General features: G+C 33.5%; 1 protein-coding gene across 1 annotated transcript; it reads left to right on the plus strand.

Annotated features, from left to right (window-relative positions):
- Window positions 1–836: 836 nt before the first annotated feature.
- On the plus strand, window positions 837–16,052 carry LOC129905659 (pre-mRNA-processing-splicing factor 8). Its single transcript, XM_055981188.1, has 17 exons — window positions 837–1,014; window positions 1,427–1,676; window positions 3,554–3,887; window positions 3,947–4,162; window positions 4,223–4,435; window positions 6,319–6,444; window positions 6,750–6,855; window positions 6,921–7,231; window positions 7,292–7,509; window positions 7,842–8,068; window positions 8,130–8,954; window positions 9,044–9,236; window positions 11,485–12,058; window positions 12,130–12,280; window positions 12,348–12,524; window positions 12,583–12,874; window positions 12,934–16,052. Exons 2-17 carry the CDS (start codon window positions 1,439–1,441, stop codon window positions 15,876–15,878), a joined length of 7,146 nt encoding a protein of 2,381 aa, XP_055837163.1. The 5' UTR covers window positions 837–1,014; window positions 1,427–1,438; the 3' UTR covers window positions 15,879–16,052.
- Window positions 16,053–23,906: the final 7,854 nt, after the last annotated feature.

Consider the following 23,906-nt stretch of genomic DNA (forward strand, 5'->3'; position numbering starts at 1 on the left):
TTTGTATTAAAAAAATTCCACATCTGAACGTTGATGTGTCAGTTTAGAATTTTTTCATACAAGTACCCGTACCGCTACCGCAAATACCTTCCGTTGTAGTCCGGTGTAGCCTTAAAATTTAAAGCTAGACCCTACCGGAGGGTGTATGTGTTAGCGGTACAGGTATTTGTTTGAAAAAAATTTCACTTCTGAACGTTGATATGTCAGTTTGGAATTTTTGTTCATACAATTACCCGTACCGCTACCGCACATACCTTTCAAGGCTTGGCCACACTAGAGGGTATGCGGTAGCGGTACGGGTAGCGGTGAGGGTACTTGTATGAAAAAAATTCCAAACTGACACATCAACGTTCAGGTGTGGAATTTTTTTAGTACAAATATCGTTACCGCTATACCGCATACCCTCCGGTGTGGCCAAGCCTTCAAGGCTTGGCCACACCGTAGGGTACATGCAGGAGCGGTACGGGTAATTGTATGAAATAAATTTCAAACTGACATATCAACGTTCAGATGTGGAATTTTTTTCATACAATTACCCGTGCCGCTACCGCATGTACCCTTTGGTGTGGCCAAGCCTTCAAGGCTTGGCCACACCGGAGGGTATGCGGTAGCGGTACGGGTAGAGGTAACGGTACTTGTATGAAAAAAATTCCAAACTGACATATCAACGTTCAGATGTTGAATTTTTTTTCATACAAATATCATTACCGCTACCCGTACCGCTACCGCATACCCTCCGGTGTGGCCAAGCCTTCAGTATGGTCAAGCCTTTAAAACAAAAGTATAACTCCGAAAAATAATTCATACCTGGCAGTGCTTAACTTCTCCACTGTCAAAAAGTTTAATCTACTACATTCTTCATTCTGACAAATATCAAATATGTCCGCCATTGGTGAAAATTGAAAACGTTTTACAAAAGTGGCTACGCTAAAAAAAATTTTCAAGGACTTATAATTCATTAAAAATATATGAAAAACTAATAAAAAAAAATTAAAAAACATAAATTAAACACGAGTAAGTAAAATTTTATCAATAAATAACACTACAAACTGAATTACAATCAGAAAAAAAGAAGCCGCTTTGATTTGCATTTGCAAACCTCGCGTTGGTTCGCATATATCGATTTTTTGTTTTTCAATTTCATCAAAAAAAAAAAATTAAATCAATCAATTTTTTTCCATATTTTTTCAATAGTTTGAATTTATTCATATTAATGTAAAAAATTAGAGGTCCTCATAAAAGTTTTTTTTAAAGAAAATTGTATAATATTTTTTATTTGCACAATTTGGTGAAAAACGTACACATTTTTCACTTTGGTCTTCTTCGGCGGCAGACAACGAAGACGACGGACGGCATTACCATGCATATAACCTACATATAGATGTGCAAATATTTTTACATCTTTTTTCTTTTTGTTTTCTCTTAGATTTAAGTTACAATGGCGATTCCGCCATATATGCTACCACCGGCGCCATGGGCTGCCCAATTAATGGCACAGCAGCAGGCTTTTGCCGCTGCTCAGGCCCAACAGCAGGCGCAGATGCACGCCCACCAGATGGCCAACCAAATCCAGCAAATTCCACCCCCAGGAGCACCGCTACCCCCATCGTCACAGCTTGGACACATTCCAACTCCAAAACCCGAAATTATTACGGAAGAAAAACTTCAAGAAAAAGGTTTGCATTTTTTAAATTGTATAGCATTCGCACTTTTATTCAACCAAACGCAAATTAGTTAAACCTTAACAAATATATTTCACCTTCTAGCATTTACCGCTATGGACAAAGAAATAGCACACTTTTGATTTTTCTTACAAAAATTGGATTTATTTGGGACCTTTTAACTTATATCAGGGCATGCATTACCTTATGGGGATTCATAAATTTAATAATTATAAACTATTTTATTTCAATTCAATTTTTTAAAATTATGATTTGTAGAGAATACCCTTTTTTCTTGTGGACAAGGAAAAAATAATGATTTCTAAGCAAAAATTCTTACAATTTCCAATAAATTCAATACTACTAAGTTAGTAACTTGTTAGTAGAACAAGGTTTTTCAAAGTTCCTTGGTACCTCGTTGGTAAACTTTCAACTAACGTCTGGTATTCACTTTGTGGAGTACGGTATCACTTTTTAATTCTGGCCCTAAGATCGTTTGAATTTTCGAATTTTGTTTGCCCAAGCTTAACCTTGACATCAATTTAAAAATTTTCTATTTGGTTAAGATCGTGAATTTGAGATCGCTAGGTGCAAACATCGATTTTTTCGTCCGAAAACCTTTCTTGTACTATTTGTGATTCATGTTTGGGTCATTGTGGTGTATGAATATCTAATTAACTGGCGAGAAATGTGGTTCTTTGGTATTCTAATGTAATATTAAGACAAAAGGAAAAGGAAAATGCGCCCTAGACCATCAAATCCTGTCCTCCTAGTTTCATCGATAATTGAGATAATACTTTGGCTTCTCCTTTTAACATTTGGGGCGATAGACAAATTTTTTGTCATCGGTTCCAATGCGGTTAACATTTATTTCATCACTAAAAAGACTCATTCAAAACTGTATGTTTTTATTCAGAGTAGAAGCAGAGCCCGACTCAGGACAACACGACTTTGTACACCCCGACTCACGAGAGCCCGATTCAACCCATAGCCCGACTCAAGATAGCCCGACTCATCGCAACTCGAGTCAGGTAAGAACTCGACCTGAATCGAGTTGCGATGAGTCGGGTTATCTTGAGTTGGGCTATGGGTTGAATTTTTCTTGCTTACCTGTCTATACAACTCAGCATCATTAAGTATCCTTCTTGAAATTTTGCTTGACACTTTTTTCACCGAATTCTATATTTACTTCGAGCAAAATCGTGAGAGATGACTTAAAAGGCCCAAATTTGCGTTTCTTTGAGATCGCTCTATCCCCTCGTATGGAAGTTTTGCGGGGAAGAAGTTAACGCAATTTATTTTCAGAGTTTAAATTTCTATTTGCTCTTTCTAAATAAATGGCTTTATCCATCCTTTACTCTAAAAATTTAGAATTTAAGCTAATTGAGAAGGATTTTTCCCTCGACTATGAAGATCGAAGTAATTCTTTCTTTTTTCGCAGTTTAATGATTTTTTCTGACTATTTTTTTTGTTTTAATACTTGTCAATTAAATAGTAGCAATAAAATAAATGCATCGCTTACAACTTTTGAACGCGGAATAAAAATTTAACGGTTAAACAAATGTGTGCTATTTCTGTGTCCACTAGCGAAAGAGACAAGAAAAGCATTATTTTATATTGCTAGTGCAAATAAATATAGAAAATAACGGTACTTTTATAAGTTCTTATTATGGTTTTTGGGGTGTTTCGTTGATTTTAATGCTACGGACAGCTTCTACATCTTCATGCCTTCTTCATAGCACCTAAATCATTTTGCGTTTAGTTTAAATAGATTTGCTAAAAGGTGAAATATATTTGTGAAAAGGTTTAACTAATTTGCGTTTAGGTTAACTAAAAGTGCGAATACTATATTTTTTTTTTCTTTCAATTTTTTCATAAAATTAAAATTACAGCTCAAAAATGGGCCCAACTACAGTCAAAGAGATTCGCTGAAAAGCGAAAGTTTGGCTTTGTTGATGCACAAAAAGAGGACATGCCACCGGAGCATATCCGAAAAATTATTCGTGACCATGGTGACATGACAAGTCGCAAATATCGACACGACAAGCGTGTCTATTTGGGGGCTTTAAAGTATATGCCTCATGCAGTACTCAAGCTGCTTGAAAACATGCCCATGCCTTGGGAGCAAATAAGAGATGTCCAAGTGTTGTACCACATTACTGGTGCCATTACCTTTGTCAATGAGATTCCATGGGTTGTCGAACCAGTATACATTGCTCAATGGGGGTATGTTATTCTTTATATCGTTGTGTCTTTGTTTGTTTGTAATGAAATTTGATTTTTAGGACAATGTGGATTATGATGCGACGTGAAAAACGTGATCGTCGTCATTTCAAACGGATGCGATTCCCTCCGTTTGATGACGAAGAACCTCCACTAGATTATGCGGATAACGTTCTTGATGTTGAGCCACTTGAAGCAATTCAAATTGATTTGGATTCAGATGAAGATGGCAGTGTCCATAAGTGGTTTTATGAACATAGACCCTTAGTTGGAACACCGTAAGTTGGTTATTGATTTTTGATAGATTTTTTTTTTCTAATTTTCTTTTTTTCGTTAAGGTATGTAAATGGATCAACATATCGCAAATGGAATCTAACACTTCCACAATTGGCAACATTATATCGTTTGGCCAATCAGCTTTTAACTGATTTAGTGGATAATAACTTTTTTTATTTGTTTGATCCAAAGAGTTTCTTTACTGCAAAAGCTTTGAATATGGCTATTCCAGGTGGACCTAAATTTGAGCCACTTATTAAGGATCATAATGTTGGGTGAGTTTTTGTTTTCTGTTTGTACTTTTATAAAACTTAGTAGGTATATGTAGCTAGCTTGACTAGCTTCCTGATCTATTTATGTAAGGACATAATTTAATATGTACATACACAAAAGGAGTTGTATAACATTTTAGCTAGGATTAAATCATAAAACTTCATAGACTCTAACAAAAACAAAAGAAAAGATAATTCATACAAAAAATGACATATGTTCATACATAGAACGGCAGAAGGTAAAATCAAGCCAAATCAAAATTACACTTAAAATAAAATACAATTTTTTGGGGTTATAGAACACCATTGTTGTTATCGAACGGATATTTTAACTAAACTGAACATGAAGAAGAAAACGATAAGTAACAAAATTTGTTTTTGTTTTGTAAACAGTTTGAAATAAATTAAATTTAATAGGTTTGTTATGATCTTTTGCACAAAAATAATGCGTTTTGCCCAGGCACAACAGTTGGGCTAATCAGTTAAATGCTTCTTATACGCAAAATTTACATTGCATATAAAGGATATATGTAAATAAGATTTTTGTTTTAGTTTTGTGTATACATATTTATCTTTGTATGTAAGCTATAAGCTTAGTCAATGGCATAGTAAAAAAAAACGGAAATGTAAAATCCAAAATCCCTAATAGAGATAGGTTAAGGAATTCTTAATAAAATTGAAATTGTTAAAACAAGAAAACAAATATGTATTGATTTTCTGCCTGAGACATCAACCTCATCTGGTGAAAAAGAAAAATTGTTCAACAGTTTTACACTCTGGGCTGCTCGCTCTATATACGTATAGACGTACGACTTGGCCTTTAAGATGAAATTTCAATCTATATCACACTGCTAATGGGATGTGGAACGTGGGAATGAGTCATGCTTACTTTTACGTGTATGAAGCAGGACTTCATTGATTTTTAAGACGCTATCACGTCTAAAAATAAGTATTCTCTCTCTCGCACTTTTCCCCTCTTTCTCTCTCTCTTTTCCCTTCTCTCTCTCTCTTTTCCTCTCTTTCTCTCTTTTCCCCTCTTTCTCTCTCTCTCTTTTTTCTCCTTCGCTGAACAGTGTCCTTAAAGAGATTGGGCAAAAAATAATTGGCATTACATAAAAACTGGTAAAATTCCAGTGTTTAATTTTAACAGAAATAACTATTTAATTAGAATAGCCTGCTCAAAATTACGATAGATGTGTTAAATTTGACTGAATGATACAATCGCTCAAACCGAGGAGTTCCCATTTTATTTACAATTTAAATTATTCATGAAAATAACACGACTTTGAAAATTGGAAGTTTGTTTTTGCTTTTTGAATTCCTGTAAAATTTGGTAAAATGGAGTTAATCAATTTTCACTCTTCGATGTTGCAGCAATCATAAAACAACATTTTTGAAAAATTTCCTAATAGGTACATACTAAAAAAAATCATACCAAACAACAAAGATATGATAGTATTAGTTATGGGTTGCCACATAGAAGTTGTATCTTTTTATTTTCAGTATCAACTTATCTTTCAATTTTAACACCAATATTAACCTCTAACTTTATGAGCCAAGTAACTCGACGGTCGCCACTTGGACTGTTACAGAAAAAATAAAGTTTTATAATTTTTTCTAATTATTCTTTTATGTTACATATTTATGATTTTTTTTTTGAATTAAATATATGTTATCACTTAGGATAGATCAGAATTTCAAAACAACTTCATATAAAATGTTATTCGAAAAGAGGCTGCAATTAAATAACTTGACAAAATTAAAAACAAAAACTTTGACTATATCGAGAAAAAAAATATTTTAATACAAGAATGAATATTGGTGTTCTTCCATTAATTTGTTGTTTTTTTTTTTTCTAAATTATGGTACATATTTTCTTATTGTAGAGATGAAGATTGGAACGAATTCAACGACATAAACAAAGTTATCATCAGACAACCTATCCGTACAGAATACAGAATTGCTTTCCCTTACTTGTACAACAATATGCCACACTTTGTTCATTTATCATGGTAAGTAAATACAATAAATACATCGTTTTATTTCCAATTTCCACTGCAAACAAATTCAATGCTAAATATTTATGCATTGAAAAACTCTCCGGTGGTATAAAAAACAAGCCAAATAAGAAAATTTACTACTTATTCGCGATAAAAAACAAAAATATATTTTAAATTTTCGTTTTTGGTATGGCCAGCGTAAATTGCAAAGATAAAATACTTTTGGAATTGCTGATGGTCATGAACATTTTTTTAATCTTTTTTATCATATTTATTTTCTTCTTGAACAAATACATACATTTTAATCTATTTAACAGGTATCATACTCCAAATGTAGTTTACATCAAAACTGAGGATCCTGATTTGCCTGCGTTTTACTTTGATCCTCTCATTAATCCTATTTCCCATCGACATTCTGTGAAGGTAAAATATTTTTAATTTTTTAAATGTAAATAAAATAAAAATGATTTCCATTTTTTTCCAAACAGATTCCAGAACCAATGCCAGATGATGATGAAGACTTCAGTCTGCCCGATGAAGTGCAACCATTTTTACAAGACACACCATTGTATACCGATAACACAGCCAATGGGATATCATTGCTTTGGGCACCACGTCCATTTAACTTACGTTCTGGACGTTCTCGTCGAGCAATTGATATACCCTTAGTAAAGGCATGGTATAAAGAACATTGTCCACCAGGACATCCTGTCAAAGTTCGTGTCAGTTATCAGAAACTACTGAAGTATTATGTGCTGAATGCACTTAAGCATAGAAAACCAAAACCACAGAAGAAGAGGTAAAAATAACTTCTTTTTTTTAAATATTTCTTGAGTTTAACATACTTTTGTTTGCAAAGGTATCTCTTCCGATCATTTAAGGCGACAAAATTTTTCCAAACAACCACTCTAGATTGGGTTGAAGCTGGACTACAAGTTTGTCGACAAGGTTACAACATGTTAAATCTGCTCATTCATCGAAAGAATTTGAATTATCTTCATTTGGATTATAATTTCAACTTGAAACCTGTCAAAACTCTAACAACCAAGGAAAGAAAGAAGTCTCGTTTCGGAAATGGTTAGTTGATTGTTTTCGATCTTAAAATAATTTTCAAGGTTTACAGGAACGTTACATGGAAAATTCGTGAACGGGCTGCTTGAGGAAACATGACTTCAGCTTTCATCAATTTTTTACTTTCATTGTTTGGGGGTTCGAAAAATAACTTGCTATATCACAGCAATAAACTCCAAGATTTCACAGCTCAATGCTTTGTCGCCGTTACATCTAAATCTGGTTGATTTATTTCGAAAAACGTCCTATTTTGATGATTTTCTTTTAGAATTGAATTTCTTTCATTTGAACTGTTGTTATCTTTGTCTTTTGTAGTTTTTCAATTTTTCTGCTTACAGCTTTCCATTTGTGTCGTGAAATTCTGCGTCTTACAAAATTGATTATTGATTCACATGTTCAATACCGTCTTAACAATGTGGATGCTTTCCAACTGGCCGATGGTCTACAATACATCTTTGCCCATGTGGGACAACTTACCGGAATGTACCGATACAAATACAAACTTATGAGACAAATTCGAATGTGCAAGGATTTAAAACATCTCATCTACTATCGATTCAACACAGTAAGTTCCAAACAAACAAACTTATTCCATAACTTTGATTTTAAAGTTGTATCGTTTTTAGGGACCTGTTGGAAAAGGTCCTGGTTGTGGTTTCTGGGCACCTGGATGGCGTGTATGGCTCTTCTTTATGCGTGGAATTACACCACTCTTGGAACGTTGGTTGGGCAATTTACTCTCACGTCAATTCGAAGGTCGTCATTCAAAGGGTGTAGCCAAGACAGTTACCAAGCAACGTGTAGAATCTCACTTTGACTTGGAATTGCGTGCATCTGTAATGCACGATATTGTTGATATGATGCCCGAAGGTATTAAACAAAACAAAGCTCGTACTATTTTGCAACATTTATCAGAAGCATGGCGTTGTTGGAAAGCTAATATTCCATGGAAAGTTCCTGGACTTCCAATTCCCATTGAGAACATGATTCTGCGTTATGTTAAGATGAAGGCTGATTGGTGGACAAATACTGCGCATTACAATCGTGAGAGAATACGTCGTGGAGCAACTGTTGACAAAACTGTGTGCAAGAAAAATCTGGGAAGATTGACTCGATTGTATTTGAAAGCAGAACAAGAACGTCAGCATAACTATTTGAAGGACGGTCCCTATATTTCTCCGGAAGAAGCTGTTGCTATTTATACTACAACAGTGCATTGGTTAGAATCTAGACGTTTTGCACCAATACCTTTCCCTCCATTGTCTTATAAGCATGACACAAAATTGCTTATTTTGGCTTTGGAACGTTTGAAGGAAGCATACAGTGTTAAATCCAGATTGAATCAGAGTCAACGTGAAGAGTTGGGTTTGATTGAACAGGCTTATGATAATCCTCATGAAGCTTTGTCTCGTATTAAGCGTCATTTGCTGACACAGCGTGCTTTCAAGGAGGTTAGTTGAAGATAAAAGGTTTTCTCTCCTTTCAATTAATTTTTACTGCTAATATTTTAAACTTTTTTTTTTTTTTTTCAAACACGTAGGTTGGAATAGAGTTTATGGACTTGTACAGTCATTTAATTCCTGTGTATGATGTTGAGCCATTGGAGAAAATTACCGATGCATATTTGGATCAATATTTGTGGTATGAGGCAGACAAGAGACGGCTATTTCCACCATGGATTAAACCGAGTGACACAGAACCACCACCACTTTTGGTTTACAAGTGGTGTCAAGGTAATAATATTATATTTTTACGCCAGTTAGATAGTTTTTAAAAGTAGTTCGTTATTAAATAAATTTAAACAAATATTAATCATTCCTGGGGTGTGATTTGTAGCAAAGTGATTTGTATTTGAAATCCCCTTGTTGCAAACCTCACGCTGGTGGTGATTTAAGCTCAACGTTGGAAATGGTTTGTATGTATTTATTAAACTGATCATTACTCAGAATTGAACGTTCTATAAAACTGTCATAGCTCATAGGTGACTTTACTGTAACTTCCACCAGTGAGACAGGGCAAGTCACGAAAGCCATTTTTTTATGATTTTTTTTTATTTTTGTCGGTCTTATAATATATCTAGAGATAATAAGCATTTATTTGTTCCTAACTAGCGATTTTTATAGAACGTTCAATTCTGAGTAATTTGTTTTTTGACTCGTTGAAATAGCATACAATTCAGCTAAGCTGTATAAATTAAAAAAAAATTCTTTCAAACTTGTGTATATATTTTGTATGGGAAATCTTCAAACGCGGAGGGCGAGTGCTAAATCCTTATTTTAAGGGCCCAAAGGAGAATGGGCAAATTTGTATGAAACATGGACCTTACGCGGCCATTAATGAATTTGTTATTTTATGCATAAGTTTTATCCTTGTGACGTAATTCAGAAACGGATAAAATGCATTATTGCATTTAAAACTTTATGTAGATTATCGCAATGTTGTAACTTAAATATGTGCTTTGAGTGCAAAATGTGATGCTCTGTCTTTTTCCTGAGCCTGAAGACCTATATCTTGAATATTCAACCAATAGAACCCAAACTATAAGCTTTTTAAAACAACAATTTCAAGTCAATTTTGAGAGTTTTGGTGAAGACCTATATCTTGAATATTCAACCAATAGAACCCAAACTATAAGCTTTTTAAAACAACAATTTCAAGTCAATTTTGAGAGTTTTGGTATTCAATTTTTTGTTTGTTTGAATCGTTTGAAATATCTCAAACTAAATCTCGGAGTTGTTGGTTTAAAAAACTTATATTATCGTATATTCAAGGCCAATGTCTTAAGAATCAGGGGAAATGACAGAATATAATTCAATTTGGCCTTCACATTCTGAACGATGCATTAACAATACTAATATTGCAATATCTCACATTCTCACTGCAATATAGCCAAACATCCATACCAAAAATTTGCTACCAATTTCATTAATGGCCGCCAAACGTCCAAAATACTCATTCTCCTTTTTAGGGAATTTATTGCTTGGTCACCAACGATTGACCAAAATTAAAGGCATTGCGCTTGTGCAAATAAATATAACAGAAATATAAAAATACATCACAAGCACCTGCGTCAAAAATGTGACCGCTCTCAACTCATAACAAAAAAGGCATTAATTGTTTGTTCTCTTTTTCTCCGCTCACAATTGAGTTGAACAGAAATAAGGGTTGTTTTCTCAAGCCCATTATCATAATCTCGTGTAACGTATAATATTGTGAATCTGCCTCCGACGATTATAGCGGCTTTCTGTTATACAACTTCCATTTGCTTATCACGAAATCACTCCCATACTGAGAGCAAAGATGTAACAACTGCATTGTTATTGCACTAAACTCACAATTCCCTCTATCAAGATCTGCTAAAATTACACTTCTCAACATACAATTTAAACAACTTTCCAAATATACGTCTCCAAATATACGCCTGAAACAGAAAATCTATTTCATACTCGTAGAGTCGGTAGAACTTCAACGATTATTGAAATGTACTTCTGTCACAATACAGATGACAGACCGCAGAGAAAACCATTGTGCGATTGCTTCTATCGGTAGAAAATCTAGGGATGCAGAAATTAAGAAATATTCCTTTTCTTATTGAACTAGTCTTTTGCTGTAAAGTTCAAAACCCAATTGCGTGTATAAACGATGAATGTTTTGAAAAATTCACTACAAGCTATCATTCCATTTATTTGGAATTTAAAGCCCTTCTCTTCATAGGTGTCAGTAATACAGACAAAACAAACGTTAATCGTCAATGATAGTCAAACCTATTTAAATAATAAAAAAGTTTTGCATGTTTTTCATGCCCTCATTAGCTATCTGGTGGAATCAAATATTGATAACTCATTACCTAGACCCTGTAGACAATCTAAGTCTATACATTCTTGTGCTTGAAAATTCTCTTATACGACGAAATTTAAATTTATTTTAATAAAAAGCAAAGAAATTCTCAATTAAAGATTTGCATACATTTTAATTTTAAAGGAATAAACAACCTACAAGACGTTTGGGATGTAGCTGAAGGCGAATGCAATGTTCTTCTCGAATCGCGCTTTGAAAAACTATACGAAAAAATCGATTTAACATTGCTCAATCGTTTGCTGCGTCTCATTGTCGATCATAACATCGCCGATTACATGACAGCCAAAAACAACGTTGTAATCAATTACAAGGACATGAATCACACCAACAGTTATGGCATCATTCGTGGTCTACAATTTGCCTCCTTCATTACTCAATACTACGGTTTGGTCTTGGATCTACTCGTACTTGGTCTTCATCGAGCTAGCGAAATGGCTGGTCCACCACAAATGCCAAATGATTTCCTCACCTTCCAGGATACTCCAACCGAAACAGCACATCCAATTCGATTGTATTGCAGATATGTCGATAGAATTCATTTATTCTTTAGATTCTCAGCAGAAGATGCTAGAGATTTAATTCAAAGATATCTAACTGAACATCCTGATCCAAATAATGAGAATATTGTTGGTTATAATAATAAGAAATGTTGGCCAAGAGATGCAAGGATGCGTCTCATGAAACATGATGTTAATTTGTAAGTTTTTAAATCTAAGAGAAGTTTGATTTGGCAGTTCTTATTTGATTTTTTTCTTATTTTTTTTATAGAGGAAGAGCTGTCTTTTGGGATATTAAAAATCGATTGCCACGTTCAGTTACCACAATCAATTGGGAATGTACTTTTGTATCAGTTTACTCCAAAGACAATCCCAATTTACTGTTTAACATGAGCGGATTTGAATGCAGAATTTTACCAAAGGTTCCTTTCTTTAAAAAAACAATGACAAGAATAGAATTGAATTTGTTTTTTTTTTTTTAATTTTTAGTGTCGTACGCAGCATGAAGAGTTCACACATCGTGATGGAGTTTGGAATCTTCAGAATGAGGTGACGAAAGAGCGAACTGCTCAGTGTTTCCTCCGTGTCGATGATGAGTCATTAGGTCGGTTCCATAACCGAGTTCGACAAATTCTTATGGCATCTGGATCAACAACCTTCACAAAGGTAAGACAATAATAAGATCCTGTTCAAAAACTTGTCCTCAAACTCTTATTTCCTTCAGATTGTCAATAAATGGAATACAGCCCTGATTGGTTTGATGACCTATTTCCGAGAAGCTGTTGTCAATACCCAAGAACTCCTCGATTTGCTAGTGAAATGTGAAAACAAAATCCAAACTCGTATAAAGATTGGTTTGAACTCAAAAATGCCTTCGCGTTTCCCCCCTGTGGTGTTCTATACTCCCAAAGAATTGGGTGGCTTGGGAATGTTGAGTATGGGTCACGTACTCATTCCACAATCTGACTTGAGATGGTCCAAACAAACTGACGTTGGAATCACACATTTCCGATCAGGTTTGTAGAACTCCCCTGATCCAAATGAATTCTTGTTAATTTTTTTTTTATTTCTGCAGGTATGTCCCACGATGAGGATCAATTGATTCCTAATCTTTATCGATACATTCAACCATGGGAAAGTGAATTCATCGATTCACAGCGAGTGTGGGCTGAATATGCTCTTAAAAGACAGGAAGCAAACGCACAAAATCGTCGTTTAACACTCGAAGATTTGGAAGACAGTTGGGATCGTGGTATTCCCAGAATCAATACACTCTTCCAAAAAGACAGACACACTCTAGCTTATGATAAGGGTTGGCGTATCCGCACAGAATTCAAGCAATATCAAGTTCTTAAGCAAAATCCCTTCTGGTGGACTCATCAGCGTCACGATGGTAAGCTGTGGAATCTTAATAATTATCGAACGGATATGATCCAGGCATTGGGTGGTGTAGAGGGTATTTTGGAACATACACTCTTTAAGGGAACATATTTCCCCACATGGGAGGGTCTTTTCTGGGAAAAAGCATCTGGTTTTGAAGAATCTATGAAATACAAAAAGCTGACAAATGCTCAGCGATCTGGTTTGAATCAAATTCCAAATCGTCGATTCACTTTATGGTGGTCACCGACCATTAATCGTGCCAATGTCTACGTTGGTTTCCAAGTGCAACTTGATTTGACTGGTATTTTCATGCACGGTAAAATTCCCACGCTTAAAATTTCACTGATTCAAATTTTCCGTGCCCATTTGTGGCAAAAAATTCATGAATCGATTGTCATGGATTTGTGTCAAGTTTTTGATCAGGAATTGGATGCTCTTGAAATTGAGACTGTCCAAAAGGAAACTATTCACCCGCGTAAATCATACAAAATGAATTCATCTTGTGCGGATATTCTACTTTTCCCCGCTTACAAATGGAATGTTTCACGTCCGTCGTTGTTGGCCGACACCAAGGACACAATGGACAATACAACCACCCAGAAATACTGGTTGGATATTCAATTGAGATGGGGTGATTATGATTCGCACGATGTGGAGCGATATGCTCGAGCTAAGTTCCTCGATTATACCACCGATAACATGTCTATTTATCCCTCGCCCACGGGTGTCCTGATTGCCATCGATTTGGCTTATAATTTACATTCTGCCTATGGAAACTGGTTCCCTGGATGCAAGACACTCATTCAACAGGCAATGGCTAAGATTATGAAGGCCAATCCTGCGTTGTATGTGCTGAGAGAGCGTATCAGAAAAGCATTGCAATTGTACAGTTCTGAACCCACAGAACCTTATCTATCGTCACAAAATTATGGAGAATTGTTCTCGAATCAAATTATTTGGTTTGTCGATGACACAAATGTATATCGAGTGACAATTCACAAGACATTTGAAGGCAATTTGACTACAAAACCAATTAATGGAGCAATTTTCATCTTTAATCCCCGAACTGGTCAGCTTTTCTTGAAGATCATTCATACATCGGTATGGGCTGGACAGAAACGTTTAGGCCAATTGGCTAAATGGAAGACTGCTGAAGAAGTTGCCGCATTGATTCGATCATTACCCGTGGAAGAACAACCCAAACAGATTATTGTAACGAGAAAGGGAATGTTGGATCCATTGGAAGTGCATTTGTTGGATTTCCCCAACATTGTGATCAAGGGTTCTGAGCTGCAATTACCTTTCCAGGCGTGTCTGAAGGTAGAGAAGTTTGGTGATTTGATTTTAAAGGCAACCGAACCTCAAATGGTTCTATTCAATTTGTACGATGATTGGTTGAAGACTATTTCGTCATACACAGCGTTCAGTCGATTGATTTTGATCCTCAGAGCCCTTCACGTGAATACTGAACGAACAAAGATTATTCTAAAGCCAGATAAAACAACAATCACAGAAGCTCATCATATTTGGCCAACACTTACCGACGAGGAATGGATAAAGGTTGAAGTGCAACTGAAGGATTTGATTTTGGCTGATTATGGTAAAAAGAACAATGTTAATGTGGCTTCACTGACACAGTCTGAAATTCGAGATATTATTCTTGGTATGGAAATTTCGGCTCCATCGGCGCAGCGTCAACAAATTGCTGAGATTGAAAAACAGACTAAAGAACAAAACCAACTTACGGCAACAACAACGAGAACGACAAATAAACATGGTGATGAAATTATCACTTCCACAACATCCAACTACGAGACACAGACGTTTAGTTCAAAGACCGAATGGCGTGTGCGTGCTATATCGGCGACAAATCTTCATTTGCGAACGAATCATATTTACGTTAGTTCAGATGACATCAAAGAAACTGGCTACACGTACATTCTGCCCAAGAATATTCTCAAAAAGTTTGTCACAATTTCCGATTTGAGAGCACAAATCTCTGGATACCTGTATGGAGTGTCACCTCAGGATAATCCACAGGTTAAAGAAATTCGTTGTATTGTAATGCCACCACAATGGGGTACTCATCAGACGATAAACTTGCCCAATGTCCTACCCACTCATCAATATCTGAAAGATATGGAGCCACTTGGTTGGATTCATACTCAACCCAATGAGTTACCTCAACTCTCCCCACAAGACATAACGACACATGCGAAAATCATGCAAGACAACAGCTCATGGGACGGAGAAAAGACTATCGTGATAACGTGTTCATTTACACCTGGATCATGTTCACTAACCGCCTACAAACTTACACCCTCCGGCTTTGAATGGGGTTCTAAGAACACCGACAAAGGCAACAACCCGAAAGGATATTTACCATCGCACTATGAAAGAGTACAAATGTTGTTGTCTAATAAATTCCTTGGCTTCTTTATGGTACCGGCACAAGGAAGTTGGAATTATAATTTCATGGGTGTGCGGCATGATGCAAATATGAAATATGAACTACAGCTATCGAATCCAAAAGAATTCTATCACGAAATCCATAGACCGTCGCATTTCTTGTTGTTTGCAAATTTGGAAGATGCTGGCGATGGTACAGGTGCGGATCGGGAGGATATGTTTGCGTAGAGGAAGGAATATTTAAAGCGTTTTGCTTCTGTGCTTATTATAGTGTAAATGTAATTTTCTTTTTTAAATTTAGTTTGTAAGGAGAGTTTTTATTTTTTATATAAAAGCCAAACAGAAAAATTGTTGAAAGATTTTTAACGAATAAAAAATGAATAATGACTATAAATGAAGAAAGTTTATTGTTTTAATTGAACTATTGTCATCAAATAATGCCTATTAAAGTAGACCAGAACATAAATCCATTCTTCTGAATCGAAAATTATCCTTGTCTAAAAAATAAGGAATTTTCAATAGTTTTCTCCAAATCCATCGAATGAGACATTAAGGGAAAGGACTCTTTAGACTCTTTTCATAATTGTAATCCAAATGTTTGTAGGATTTCATGTTGCTAAATTATTTGCAATCGAAATATTTTTTTTTCTGCATTCGGAAGCAGATATTTTCGGATCGGAGTCTCGAAACAAGTTTTGGTTTACAGATATGACATCACAGTGAACAGGCCTATGCATTCAGCTAAAAAAATTACAAATTTATTTTTTCAAGATTTTTGAAAATTATCCATGGGGTACCCCTTGTCTAAAAATTCTTAATTTTCAAAAATTGATAACTGAAAACCAAAAGTTTGTAGGACTTCGGGTTACAAAATTATTTGCAATCGAATTTTTTTTCATTCGTAAGCAGATATTTTCGGATCAAAGTCTCTAAACAAGTTTTGGTTTGCAGAGATGAGATCACAGTGAACAGGCCTATGCATTCAGCTAAAAAAATTACAAATTTATTTTTTTAAGATTTTCGAAAATTATCCAAGGGGGTACCCCTTGTCTAAAAAATCGGAATTTTCAAAAATTTTCTCCAAATCCTTCGAATGAGACATTAAAAGGAAGGACTCTTTAGACTCTAATCATAACTGAAAACCAAAATTTTGTAGGATTTCGGGTTACAAAATTATTTGCAATTGAATTTTTTTTTCATTCGGAAGCAGATATTTTCGGATCAAAGTCTCAAAACAAGTTTTGGTTTACAGATATGAGATCACAGTGAACAGGCCTATGCATTCAGCTAAAAAAATTACAAATTTATTTTTTTAAGATTTTCGAAAATTATCCAAGGGGTACCCCTTGTCTAAAAATTCTTAATTTTCAAAAATTGATAACTGAAAACCAAAAGTTTGTAGGATTTCGGGTTACAAAATTATTTGCAATCGAATTTTTTTTTCATTCGGAAGCAGATATTTTCGGATCAAAGTCTCAAAACAAGTTTTGGTTTACAGATATGAGATCACAGTGAACAGGCCTATGCATTCAGCTAAAAAAATTACAAATTTATTTTTTTAAGATTTTCGAAAATTATCCAAGGGGTACCCCTTGTCTAAAAATTCTTAATTTTCAAAAATTTTCTCCAAATCCATCGAATGAGACATTAAAAGAAAGGACTTTTTAGACTCTATTGATAACTGAAAACCAAAAGTTTGTAGGATTTCGGGTTACAAAATTATTTGCAATCGAAGTTTTTTTCATTCGGAAGCAAATATTTTCGGATCAAAGTCTCGAAACAAGTTTTGGTTTACAGATATGAGATCACAGTTAACAGGCCTATGCATTCAGCTAAAAAAATTACAAATTTATTTTTTTAAGATTTTCGAAAATTATCCAATTATCCCTTGTCTAAAAATTCGGAATTTTCAAGAATTTTCTCCAAATCCATCGAATGAGACATTAAAAGAAAGGACTCTTTAGACTCTAATCATAACTGAAAACCAAAATTTTGTAGGATTTCGGGTTACAAAATTATTTGCAATCGAATTTTTTTTTCATTTGGAAGCAGATATTTTCGGATCAAAGTCTCAAAACAAGTTTTGGTTTCAGATATGAGATCACAGTGAACAGGCCTATGCATTCAGCTAAAAAAATTACAAATTTATTTTTTTAAGATTTTCGAAAATTATCCAAGGGGTACCCCTTGTCTAAAAATTCTTAATTTTCAAAAATTGATATCTGAAAACCAAAAGTGTGTAGGATTTCGGGTTACAAAATTATTTGCAATCGAATTTTTTTTTCATTCGGAAGCAGATATTTTCGGATCAAAGTCTCAAAACAAGTTTTGGTTTACAGATATGAGATCACAGTGAACAGGCCTATGCATTCAGCTAAAAAAATTACAAATTTATTTTTTTAAGATTTTCGAAAATTATCCAAGGGGTACCCCTTGTCTAAAAATTCGGAATTTTCAAAAATTTTCTCCAAATCCATCGAATGAGACATTAAAAGAAAGGACTCTTTAGACTCTATTGATAACTGAAAACCAAAAGTTTGTAGGATTTCGGGTTACAAAATTATTTGCAATCGAATTTTTTTTTCATTCGGAAGCAGATATTTTCGGATCAAAGTCTCGAAACAAGTTTTGGTTATCCAAGGGATAATTGGATAATTTTCGAAAATCTTAAAAAAATAAATTTGTAATTTTTTTAGCTGAATGCATAGGCCTGTTCACTGTGATCTCATATCTGTAAACCAAAACTTGTTTCGAGACTTTGATCCGAAAATATTTGCTTCCGAATGAAAAAAACTTCGATTGCAAATAATTTTGTAACCCGAAATCCTACAAACTTTTGGTTTTCAGTTATCAATAGAGTCTAAAGAGTCCTTTCTTTTAATGTCTCATTCGATGGATTTGGAGAAAATTTTTGAAAATTAAGAATTTTTAGACAAGGGATAATTTTTAGACCCCTTGGATAATTTTCGAAAATCTTAAAAAAATAAATTTGCAATTTTTTTAGCTGAATGCATAGGCTTGTTCACTGTGATCTCATATCTGTAAACCAAAACTTGTTTTGAGACTTTGATCCGAAAATATCTGCTTCCGAATGAAAAAAAAATTCGATTGCAAATAATTTTGTAACCCGAAATCCTACAAACTTTTGGTTTTCAGTTATCAATAGAGTCTAAAGAGTCCTTTCTTTTAATGTCTCATTCGATGGATTTGGAGAAAATTTTTGAAAATTAAGAATTTTTAGACAAGGGATAATTTTTAGACCCCTTGGATAATTTTCGAAAATCTTAAAAAAATAAATTTGTAATTTTTTTAGCTGAATGCATAGGCCTGTTCACTGTGATCTCATATCTGTAAACCAAAACTTGTTTTGAGACTTTGATCCGAAAATATCTGCTTCCGAATGAAAAAAAAATTCGATTGCAAATAATTTTGTAACCCGAAATCCTACAAACTTTTGGTTTTCAGTTATCAATAGAGTCTAAAGAGTCCTTTCTTTTAATGTCTCATTCGATGGATTTGGAGAAAATTTTTGAAAATTCCGAATTTTTAGACAAGGGGTACCCCTTGGATAATTTTCGAAAATCTTAAAAAAATAAATTTGTAATTTTTTTAGCTGAATGCATAGGCCTGTTCACTGTGATCTCATATCTGTAAACCAAAACTTGTTTTGAGACTTTGATCCGAAAATATCTGCTTCCGAATGAAAAAAAAATTCGATTGCAAATAATTTTGTAACCCGAAATCCTACAAACTTTTGGTTTTCAGATATCAATTTTTGAAAATTAAGAATTTTTAGACAAGGGGTACCCCTTGGATAATTTTCGAAAATCTTAAAAAAATAAATTTGTAATTTTTTTAGCTGAATGCATAGGCCTGTTCACTGTGATCTCATATCTGTAAACCAAAACTTGTTTTGAGACTTTGATCCGAAAATATCTGCTTCCGAATGAAAAAAAAATTCGATTGCAAATAATTTTGTAACCCGAAATCCTACAAAATTTTGGTTTTCAGTTATGATTAGAGTCTAAAGAGTCCTTTCTTTTAATGTCTCATTCGATGGATTTGGAGAAAATTCTTGAAAATTCCGAATTTTTAGACAAGGGATAATTGGATAATTTTCGAAAATCTTAAAAAAATAAATTTGTAATTTTTTTAGCTGAATGCATAGGCCTGTTCACTGTGATCTCATATCTGTAAACCAAAACTTGTTTCGAGACTTTGATCCGAAAATATTTGCTTCCGAATGAAAAAAACTTCGATTGCAAATAATTTTGTAACCCGAAATCCTACAAACTTTTGGTTTTCAGTTATCAATAGAGTCTAAAGAGTCCTTTCTTTTAATGTCTCATTCGATGGATTTGGAGAAAATTTTTGAAAATTAAGAATTTTTAGACAAGGGGTACCCCTTGGATAATTTTCGAAAATCTTAAAAAAATAAATTTGTAATTTTTTTAGCTGAATGCATAGGCCTGTTCACTGTGATCTCATATCTGTAAACCAAAACTTGTTTTGAGACTTTGATCCGAAAATATCTGCTTCCGAATGAAAAAAAAATTCGATTGCAAATAATTTTGTAACCCGAAATCCTACAAACTTTTGGTTTTCAGTTATCAATTTTTGAAAATTAAGAATTTTTAGACAAGGGGTACCCCTTGGATAATTTTCGAAAATCTTAAAAAAATAAATTTGTAATTTTTTTAGCTGAATGCATAGGCCTGTTCACTGTGATCTCATATCTGTAAACCAAAACTTGTTTTGAGACTTTGATCCGAAAATATCTGCTTCCGAATGAAAAAAAAATTCAATTGCAAATAATTTTGTAACCCGAAATCCTACAAAATTTTGGTTTTCAGTTATGATTAGAGTCTAAAGAGTCCTTCCTTTTAATGTCTCATTCGAAGGATTTGGAGAAAATTTTTGAAAATTCCGATTTTTTAGACAAGGGGTACCCCCTTGGATAATTTTCGAAAATCTTAAAAAAATAAATTTGTAATTTTTTTAGCTGAATGCATAGGCCTGTTCACTGTGATCTCATCTCTGCAAACCAAAACTTGTTTAGAGACTTTGATCCGAAAATATCTGCTTCCGAATGAAAAAAAAATTCGATTGCAAATAATTTTGTAACCCGAAATCCTACAAACTTTTGGTTTTCAGTTATCAATTTTTGAAAATTAAGAATTTTTAGACAAGGGGTACCCCTTGGATAATTTTCGAAAATCTTAAAAAAATTACAAATTTATTTTTTTAAGATTTTCGAAAATTATCCAAGGGGTACCCCTTGTCTAAAAATTCTTAATTTTCAAAAATTGATAACTGAAAACAAAAAGTTTGTAGGATTTCGGGTTACAAAATTATTTGCAATAGAATTTTTTTTTCATTCGGAAGCAGATATTTTCGGATCAAAGTCTCAAAACAAGTTTTGGTTTACAGATATGAGATCACAGTGAACAGGCCTATGCATTCAGCTAAAAAAATTACAAATTTATTTTTTTAAGATTTTCGAAAATTATCCAATTATCCCTTGTCTAAAAATTCGGAATTTTCAAGAATTTTCTCCAAATCCATCGAATGAGACATTAAAAGAAAGGACTCTTTAGACTCTAATCATAACTGAAAACCAAAATTTTGTAGGATTTCGGGTTACAAAATTATTTGCAATCGAATTTTTTTTTCATTCGGAAGCAGATATTTTCGGATCAAAGTCTCAAAACAAGTTTTTGGTTTACAGATATGAGATCACAGTGAACAGGCCTATGCATTCAGCTAAAAAAATTACAAATTTATTTTTTTAAGATTTTCGAAAATTATCCAAGGGGTACCCCTTGTCTAAAAATTCTTAATTTTCAAAAATTGATATCTGAAAACCAAAAGTTTGTAGGATTTCGGGTTACAAAATTATTTGCAATCGAATTTTTTTTTCATTCGGAAGCAGATATTTTCGGATCAAAGTCTCAAAACAAGTTTTGGTTTACAGATATGAGATCACAGTGAACAGGCCTATGCATTCAGCTAAAAAAATTACAAATTTATTTTTTTAAGATTTTCGAAAATTATCCAAGGGGTACCCCTTGTCTAAAAATTCTTAATTTTCAAAAATTTTCTCCAAATCCATCGAATGAGACATTAAAAGAAAGGACTCTTTAGACTCTATTGATAACTGAAAACCAAAAGTTTGTAGGATTTCGGGTTACAAAATTATTTGCAATCGAATTTTTTTTTCATTCGGAAGCAGATATTTTCGGATCAAAGTCTCAAAACAAGTTTTGGTTTACAGATATGAGATCACAGTGAACAGGCCTATGCATTCAGCTAAAAAAATTACAAATTTATTTTTTTAAGATTTTCGAAAATTATCCAAGGGGTCTAAAAATTATCCCTTGTCTAAAAATTCTTAATTTTCAAAAATTTTCTCCAAATCCATCGAATGAGACATTAAAAGAAAGGACTCTTTAGACTCTATTGATAACTGAAAACCAAAAGTTTGTAGGATTTCGGGTTACAAAATTATTTGCAATCGAATTTTTTTTTCATTCGGAAGCAGATATTTTCGGATCAAAGTCTCAAAACAAGTTTTGGTTTACAGATATGAGATCACAGTGAACAAGCCTATGCATTCAGCTAAAAAAATTGCAAATTTATTTTTTTAAGATTTTCGAAAATTATCCAAGGGGTCTAAAAATTATCCCTTGTCTAAAAATTCTTAATTTTCAAAAATTTTCTCCAAATCCATCGAATGAGACATTAAAAGAAAGGACTCTTTAGACTCTATTGATAACTGAAAACCAAAAGTTTGTAGGATTTCGGGTTACAAAATTATTTGCAATCGAAGTTTTTTTCATTCGGAAGCAAATATTTTCGGATCAAAGTCTCGAAACAAGTTTTGGTTTACAGATATGAGATCACAGTGAACAGGCCTATGCATTCAGCTAAAAAAATTACAAATTTATTTTTTTAAGATTTTCGAAAATTATCCAATTATCCCTTGTCTAAAAATTCGGAATTTTCAAGAATTTTCTCCAAATCCATCGAATGAGACATTAAAAGAAAGGACTCTTTAGACTCTAATCATAACTGAAAACCAAAATTTTGTAGGATTTCGGGTTACAAAATTATTTGCAATCGAATTTTTTTTTCATTCGGAAGCAGATATTTTCGGATCAAAGTCTCAAAACAAGTTTTGGTTTACAGATATGAGATCACAGTGAACAGGCCTATGCATTCAGCTAAAAAAATTACAAATTTATTTTTTTAAGATTTTCGAAAATTATCCAAGGGGTACCCCTTGTCTAAAAATTCTTAATTTTCAAAAATTGATAACTGAAAACCAAAAGTTTGTAGGATTTCGGGTTACAAAATTATTTGCAATCGAATTTTTTTTTCATTCGGAAGCAGATATTTTCGGATCAAAGTCTCAAAACAAGTTTTGGTTTACAGATATGAGATCACAGTGAACAGGCCTATGCATTCAGCTAAAAAAATTACAAATTTATTTTTTTAAGATTTTCGAAAATTATCCAAGGGGTACCCCTTGTCTTAAAAATCAGAATTTTCAAAAATGTTCTCCAAATCCATCGAATGAGACATTAAAAGAAAGGACTCTTTAGACTCTATTGATAACTGAAAACCAAAAGTTTGTAGGATTTCGGGTTACAAAATTATTTGCAATCGAATTTTTTTTTCATTCGGAAGCAGATATTTTCGAATCAAAGTCTCGAAAAAAGTTTTAGTTTACAGGTATGAGATCACAGTGAACAGGCCTATGCATTCAGCTAAAAAAATTACAAATTTATTTTTTTAAGATTTTCGAAAATTATCCAAGGGGTACCCCTTGTCTAAAAATTCTTAATTTTCAAAAATTGATAACTGAAAACCAAAAGTTTGTAGGATTTCGGGTTACAAAATTATTTGCAATCGAATTTTTTTTTCATTCGGAAGCAGATATTTTCGGATCAAAGTCTCAAAACAAGTTTTGGTTTACAGATATGAGATCACAGTGAACAGGCCTATGCATTCAGCTAAAAAAAATACAAATTTATTTTTTTAAGATTTTCGAAAATTATCCAAGAGGTACCCCTTGTCTAAAAAATCGGAATTTTCAAAAATTTTCTCCAAATCCATCGAATGATACATTAAAAGGAAGGACTCCTTAGACTCTATTCATAACTGAAAACCAAAAGTTTGTATAATTTCAAATTGCTAAATTATTTGCAATCCAATTTTTTTTTTCTTTTTTAAGATTTTCGAAAATTATCCAAG

This window comes from Episyrphus balteatus, chromosome 1 (genome assembly GCF_945859705.1).
Source record: "Episyrphus balteatus chromosome 1, idEpiBalt1.1, whole genome shotgun sequence".
Taxonomy (NCBI): Eukaryota; Metazoa; Arthropoda; class Insecta; order Diptera; family Syrphidae; genus Episyrphus; species Episyrphus balteatus.